Source organism: Macaca fascicularis, chromosome 1 (genome assembly GCF_037993035.2).
Source record: "Macaca fascicularis isolate 582-1 chromosome 1, T2T-MFA8v1.1".
NCBI classification, from domain to species: domain Eukaryota; kingdom Metazoa; phylum Chordata; class Mammalia; order Primates; family Cercopithecidae; genus Macaca; species Macaca fascicularis.
In genome coordinates this window covers 233,814,851-233,821,709 of record NC_088375.1, presented here as the reverse complement: position 1 = coordinate 233,821,709, position 6,859 = coordinate 233,814,851, and the positions used below count along the sequence as shown (strand labels likewise).

At 68.4% G+C, this 6,859-nt stretch overlaps 1 protein-coding gene across 6 annotated transcripts; it reads left to right on the top strand.

The window, feature by feature from the left end:
* The first annotated feature begins 1,266 nt into the window (after window positions 1-1,266).
* Window positions 1,267-6,181, top strand: KLHL17 (kelch like family member 17). Of its 6 annotated transcripts, none has more exons than XR_012427873.1 (12): window positions 1,267-1,493; window positions 1,983-2,242; window positions 2,319-2,440; window positions 2,539-2,760; window positions 3,058-3,174; window positions 3,405-3,618; window positions 3,733-3,954; window positions 4,110-4,277; window positions 4,695-4,783; window positions 4,882-4,955; window positions 5,124-5,305; window positions 5,443-6,181. XR_012427873.1 is itself a non-coding variant. In XM_045382549.3 (12 exons), the coding sequence occupies exons 1-12, from the start codon at window positions 1,384-1,386 to the stop codon at window positions 5,669-5,671; spliced, it is 1,932 nt and encodes a 643-aa protein (XP_045238484.2). In that variant the 5' UTR covers window positions 1,267-1,383; the 3' UTR covers window positions 5,672-6,181. The 6 variants fall into 6 exon arrangements, 2 of the variants coding, with proteins under 2 accessions (XP_045238484.2, XP_045238480.2); XR_012427867.1 differs by having other exon boundaries at window positions 2,989-3,174; window positions 3,810-3,954; window positions 4,882-4,942; XR_012427870.1 differs by having other exon boundaries at window positions 2,989-3,174; window positions 4,882-4,942.
* Window positions 6,182-6,859: the final 678 nt, after the last annotated feature.

Sequence of the window (6,859 nt, the reverse complement as noted above, 5' to 3'; positions counted from 1 at the left end):
ACTTCCGGCCCCAGAATGCCGCGCTGCGGCGCACTTCCGCCGCCCAGGCCCCGCCCCGTTCCCCGCCCCGCCGTGCCACGCCCAGCCGAGTGGTTCTACGGTTCTCCGACCGCTGCGCCTGCTGTCTCCGGGCGGGAGGGCGCGTTCGCGTGCACGGTGCGGGCAGCCCAGGTGGAGCCCCGATGCGCCTCCCGCTCGGCGCCCGGCTCAGCAGGACGCGGCGACGCCGGTGTCCGCCCCGGGAAAGAGAGACCAGGTGCCCCGTCGCGCCCGCAGCCCACCCGGCGCTCCGAGGGCACGCGCCTGCGAGGACGCCAGACTGCGACGGCGGCGCCCCTATGCAAAGAGCTCCCACGAATCAACAATAAAAAGTCGAGGGTCCAGTAGGAAACGCGAGGGGCGGTGGGAACCGCTGTCGCCAACTCGACAAAAGACGGGCGACCCGAGGGCCAGGCTGGCTTTGCCCGATCCGCGGAGATCGGGCCAGCGCCACGAACACCGTGCAGGGCGCTCCCCGTCCACGGCCCTCTGGACGCCGACGGTGGCTCTTCTGCGGCCCTTCCCGGGGACGCCGCACGGGGTGAAGGCGGTGGGGAGACCGGCGCCTTCCTCCCTGCTACCAGCCTGACACCGGGGCCCGCGGGCCCGGACAGCCAGACCCCACGACAGGGGCGCCCTGGGGCGCAGGCGCGGCTCCGCCAGCCCTGGCGCTGAAAGGGCGAGTGAGGGACGCGGGCGGAGTGGCCTCGGGGTCCCATTTGGCCTCTTGGTGCTGCGGGGCCGCGGGGCTCCCCGGAGGAGAGCAAGTTAGGGGGTCAAGGGGGCGGGGATGGCTTCCTGGGGGAGGAGGAGGGCGAGGCTTGTGGGGGCTTCCCAGAGGAGAGTGAGGCCTGGGAGGCTTCTCGGAGGAGGAGGAGGGGGAGGCCTGGGGGGCTTCCCGGAGAAGGAGGAGGGCAAGGCCTGGGGGGGGCTTCCCGAGGGAGGAGAATGGTGGGGACTGGGGAGCTTCCCGGAGGAGCAGGAGGGCGAGGCCTGGGGGGCTTCCCGGAGGAGGAGGATGGCGGGCCCTGGGGGACTTCCCGGAGGAGGAGGATGGCGGGGCCTGGGGGGCTTCTTGGAGGAGGATGAGGGTGGGGCCTTTAGGGGGCTTCTCGGAGGAGGCGGCGAACCCGGGGCGCGGCGCTGGAAGGATCCGCGTCCAACATCTAGTCCCCGAAGCCTCTCGGCAGGCGAGGCGGGCGGCGCCGAGAAACAGCGGCTGCGGGCGGGAGCGGCGGGACTGAGCGACGCGAGCGGGCCGCCACCGCCGAGCAGCCCTCCGGCAGTCTCTGCGTCGGTTCGCCCGCGCGTCCTCCGCGAATCGGCGGCGGGTCCGGCAGCCGAATGCAGCCCCGCAGCGAGCGCCCGGCCGGCAGGACGCAGAGCCCGGAGCACGGCAGCCCGGGGCCTGGGCCCGAGGCGCCGCCGCCGCCGCCACCGCCGCAGCCGCCGGCGTGAGTGGGCGGGGGTCGGGGCGCGGGGGGCGGCCTCGGGACCTGCCCGGCCCCCGCCCTCGCGTCCGTTCGCAGAAGGGGCGGGGGCCGCTCCCGAGGGCCCGGGGAGGTCGGGACCTGGGTGCGGAGCGGGGTCGGCCCGGAGTAGCGTCCCCACCGGCGCCCCGCGCTCCCAGGTCGCCGCTCCCGCTGCGGGCCCGAGAGGGCGGCTGGGAACGCGGAGGAGCTGAGCTCGTGGGGGCGCCGGGGAGCGGGGCCAGGCGCGGGGCTCTGACGACGCCCGGGGGAGCAGGGGCGCAGCGCAGGCCTGGACACGGCGCGCGCGGGGCGGGGGTCCTTGGCGGAGATCAGGCGAGGGCTGCCGGCGCCCCCGTCGCACCAGGGGCTGGGTCCCCGCGGGCTGCCCGGGCACGGCCCAGAGTCTCCAGGGCAACCAGGGCGGGCGGGCAGCGCCAGCCGGGCGAAGCCTGACCCGCCCGCCCCCTGCAGCCCCGAGGCAGAGCGCACGCGGCCCCGGCAGGCTCGGCCCGCAGCCCCCATGGAGGGAGCCGTGCAGCTGCTGAGCCGCGAGGGCCACAGCGTGGCCCACAACTCCAAGCGGCACTACCACGACGCCTTCGTGGCCATGAGCCGCATGCGCCAGCGCGGCCTCCTGTGCGACATCGTCCTGCACGTGGCCGCCAAGGAGATCCGTGCACACAAAGTGGTGTTGGCCTCCTGCAGCCCGTACTTCCACGCCATGTTCACAAGCAAGTACCCGCCTGCGCGGCGCTGGGGACTCCGTGGGTCCCTGGGGTCAGCCCCTCTGACACGCTGTCCCCACAGATGAGATGAGCGAGAGCCGCCAGACCCACGTGACGCTGCACGACATCGACCCTCAGGCCTTGGACCAGCTGGTGCAGTTTGCGTACACGGCTGAGATCGTGGTGGGCGAGGGCAACGTGCAGGTGAGGCTGCCTCCCCTGGGGCCCGGTGAAGTCCTCTCAGCCAGATCCCGCTGCCCTCCACCTTGTGCCTCCCTCACCCGCATCTCGGTGCCCCGTAGACTCTGCTCCCAGCCGCCAGCCTCCTGCAGCTGAATGGCGTCCGAGACGCCTGCTGCAAGTTCCTGCTGAGTCAGCTCGACCCCTCCAACTGCCTGGGCATCCGGAGCTTTGCCGATGCGCACTCCTGCAGCGACCTGCTCAAGGCCGCCCACAGGTACGTGCTGCAGCACTTCGTGGACGTGGCCAAGACCGAAGAGTTTATGCTGCTGCCCCTGAAACAGGTAACAGCTGGTGGGCCCAGCCGGCGCCCTCCACCCCACCCGTTTTTGCTTTTGACTCCCGACCCCATTTTGTCCTGATGCAGCCCTGCTCACAATCCTTAGTGCCTGCTGTGCATCCCCAAGACCCTCCTGGATGGAGGCCCCCCAGGAGCCTGGTCTGTGGCTCCTGACTCTGCTCAGCCCCTCCCAGTATGAACACTCAGCCCCCACCCCCAACCCTCCTCCTAGGCATCTTCGGGGCTCCCTGGGCCCACAGGACCCTCCCCAGATCTCAGGTCTGAGGACCTCCACCCCCAGGTGCTGGAACTGGTCTCTAGTGACAGCCTAAACGTGCCTTCGGAGGAGGAGGTCTACCGAGCAGTCCTGAGCTGGGTGAAACATGACGTGGACACCCGCAGGCAGCATGTCCCACGGGTGAGGCCCGGCCCCGGGGGCTCCCATAGCATCCAGGAGGGCATGCAGGTGGCTGAGGGCCTGGTGCGCCCTGATCTTTCCTGAGTTCAGGGATTCCGTGGGGATGGTACCCACCCTGTCTGAAGAAAAACCCGTCACACAGGTGGTACAGGCGTCTGGGGGGTTGTCTCAGCCCTGGGGCCCAGTGTGCCCGAGGGTCCCGCCTGAGCGTAGTGTTCCCTGCGCCTCAGCTCATGAAGTGTGTGCGGCTGCCTCTACTGAGCCGCGACTTCCTGCTGGGCCACGTGGATGCCGAGAGCCTGGTGAGGCACCACCCTGACTGCAAGGATCTTCTCATCGAGGCCCTGAAATTCCACCTGCTGCCCGAGCAGAGGGGTGTCCTGGGCACCAGCCGCACGCGGCCCCGGCGCTGTGAGGGGGCCGGGCCTGTGCTTTTTGCTGTGGGTATGGCTCCCCGCCCCTTTCCTTCCTGCCCTGTGCCTTCTGCCCCCCACCAGCACAAACCCACCCCACCTGTGCCGGTCAGGTCCTGACCTGCCCCTCCGCCCCTCCATCCAGGGGCCTCTCCAGGAGCCCGGGGTGTGGCCCAGCAGTGGGATCCACTCACGAGTCCCGTCTCCACCTGCCCTCCCCAGGCGGTGGGAGCCTGTTTGCCATCCACGGAGACTGTGAGGCCTATGACACGCGCACCGACCGCTGGCACGTGGTGGCCTCCATGTCCACGCGCCGGGCCCGGGTGGGAGTGGCTGCGGTGGGGAACCGGCTGTATGCTGTGGGCGGGTAAGCCCGGAGGCTGGACTTGGGTCAGGTCTGGTGTGTGCCCCATGGGGACCGGCTGTATGCCGTGGGTGGGTAAGCCTGGAGGCTGGACTGGGGTCGGGTCTGGCGCATGCCCGCCAGGCCAGTCTTGACCTGCAGTGGGTTAATTCTGCTAGCTATGACGGGACCTCAGACCTGGCTACCGTGGAGTCCTACGATCCCGTGACTAACACGTGGCAGCCGGAGGTGTCCATGGGCACGAGGCGAAGCTGCCTGGGTGTGGCTGCCTTGCACGGACTCCTGTACTCGGCTGGCGGCTATGACGGGGCCTCCTGCCTGAACAGGTAGTAATTGGGGTTGGGGCCCCAGTGGCTTTGTAGGGTCCACCTCGCAAGAGGCGAGTTTGTGTCACCATCATGGAGGTCGTATCTGACGGGGTGTTAAAGGGAGTGATCTGCGAGGCCGCTTCACCCCAGGCCACGGCCACATTGGGCCTGAACTGGCTTTGCTGCCCCAGTCCCCTTTCCTCTCTGGGATCCCTACCTCCGGTCCAGAGGCTGGGCCCAGGTGGGTGTACGCCCAGGCTTTTCCAGGCAGCCAGGGGCCTGTGCCCACCAGCGGGTCCTGGCTGGTAGGACTTTGCGGTCTGAGTCTCTGTGACTCCTAGGGTAAGATTTCGGCCGTTCTGCTGGGGAGGGCAGGTCCTGGGGCCGGGACGCCTTTCTGTCTCTATTGAGCTGTGGCGGTCCTGGTGCCCACAGTGCCGAACGCTACGACCCCCTGACCGGAACGTGGACATCCGTCGCTGCCATGAGCACCCGGAGGCGCTATGTGCGAGTGGCCACGCTTGGTGGGTGATGGGGCCTGCCTGGGGGGGGTCCCCACCTTCCCCCACCCTGGAGACCCCACTGCCAGCAGGAGTGCCACGGGCATGTTGACTTTCCGCAGATGGGAACCTGTATGCCGTGGGCGGCTACGACAGCTCCTCACACCTGGCCACTGTGGAGAAGTATGAGCCCCAGGTGCATAGTGCACCCCTCCTGGCCACCCCCTCCTGTGCGCTGCGGGGCCCTCCCCTCTCTGGTCACCCACATCCCACCCATTCCTGACACCCCACGCTGGAGTTGGGGCTGCGGCAGGGGAGGGATGCCTGTGGCGGGTCTGCCTCCAGCCCACACCCTTGCCCCCAGGTGAACGCTTGGTCGTCCGTGGCGTCCATGCTAAGCCGACGCAGCTCAGCAGGTGTGGCCGTGCTGGAGGGTGCCCTGTACGTGGCAGGGGGCAACGACGGGACCAGCTGCCTCAACTCGGTAGAGAGATACAGTCCCAAGGCCGGAGCCTGGGAGAGCGTGGCGCCAATGAACATCCGCAGGTCCGCAGTGGGGCTGCGCTGTGGGGAGGGGTTTCCCCACTTCAGGGGGCATGTCCCGCCCCCACTGCTTCTCGTGGCGCGGCCCCTCCCCCCGCACCCCTTCCTGCAGCCAGGGGCTCACCCCGCCTGCCCCCCAGGAGCACGCACGACCTGGTGGCCATGGATGGATGGCTGTACGCCGTGGGGGGTAACGATGGTAGCTCCAGCCTCAATTCCATCGAGAAGTACAACCCGAGGACCAACAAGTGGGTGGCCGCGTCCTGCATGTTCACACGGCGTAGCAGTGTGGGTGTGGCGGTGCTGGAGCTGCTCAACTTCCCGCCGCCGTCCTCGCCCACGCTGTCCGTGTCCTCCACCAGCCTCTGACCCCCCCACCCCCAGAGGCCTGCAGCCTCCCACATGCCTTAAGGGGGCCGTGGCCCCCACCAGGGACATCTTGCATCTTCTGTTCACGTCTCTGCGTCCATTCCTTCGTGTCTATATTTAGTTGTTTATTTATTTAGTTATTTATCTTATTTATTGAGGGGTGAGCAGTGCTGCGGCCGCCCGTCCTCCCCTCCACTGCCTGCATGGCGGGCAGCCGGGAGTGACCAGGTCGGGGCCTCGCTGCCCCAGGGCCATTGCCTGCTCAGACCCTGCAGGCCGCGGAGCCAGAGGCCCTGGGGCTTTCCAAGCAGCTGCAGACCCCAGCTCGAATTTTGTACACGGCGGGGTCCCGGGAAGGGTGGGGAGCAGGTGTCCTTCCTGTCATCGTCTGCTTTGTGCCGTCTTCCCTGGATCTTGTAGTGGGTGCACACGTGTGCACTCGGGCCCCACACAGCAATACAATCCCAACTTGAACAATAAACACATTTCTGGGGCTTCCCAGGCTGAGCATCTCTCTGGCTTGTGGGGCAGCTGCGCAACTTTGGGTCCTATCTGGGGGTCCAGGGTAAGGGGCGTGGGCGGGTGGCCTGAGATGCTGCACCGGTGTCTGGGGGCTACAAGGCAGAGCTGTGCATCCAGGGAGGGTGGGGGCCATGGAGTCCCTCCCACTGTAGGTGGGGTTTGCCTGGGCTGGGTCCTGAGGCTGAGGTCCCCGCCACGTCTTGGGCTCTGGGGGTGCGGCGGGGGAGGACAGCACTGCCCCTGCGTATGCTGACTGTCCTGGCCGCCTAGGTGGCACGTGGCCTTCCAGAGTCCCCTTAAGCCTTGAGGACCCTGATGGGTCTGGTGAGGGAGCCCAGGCAGGAGGGGAGGCTGGGGTGGCTCTGGGCACTGTCTCCTATGCTGGAATTCCTGCCTCAGCCCTCCCTGCAGTCACCGGTGACTCAGGCCGGCCAGGGTTTAGATGGAAACAGGATGTGTGTGCACATTGTTGGGGGGGTGCTGGAAGGTGGCCCCGATTTCACAAAGCCTGAGCACAGGCAAGTGGGGTGCCCCTTGCACACTGGAGGCCTTGTCTGGGCCAGAGGGGAGATCGCCCCAAGGCTGGCCCCTCGGTGTGGAGGGCCCAGGGCAGAGACCTGGACGGCTCAGGTAGGGGCCAGGCCTCTTCCAGAATGGCTCCACCCC

Coding starts and splice junctions, on each gene's coding strand:
- KLHL17 (XM_045382545.3), top strand. CDS start 1,384: ATGCAGCCCCGCAGCGAGCGCCCGGCCGGCAGGACGCAGAGCCCGGAG. Junction 3,175..3,404: donor GCAGGCAGCATGTCCCACGG/GTGAGGCCCGGC, acceptor CCTGCGCCTCAG/CTCATGAAGTGTGTGCGGCT. Junction 4,784..4,881: donor TGTGCGAGTGGCCACGCTTG/GTGGGTGATGGG, acceptor GACTTTCCGCAG/ATGGGAACCTGTATGCCGTG.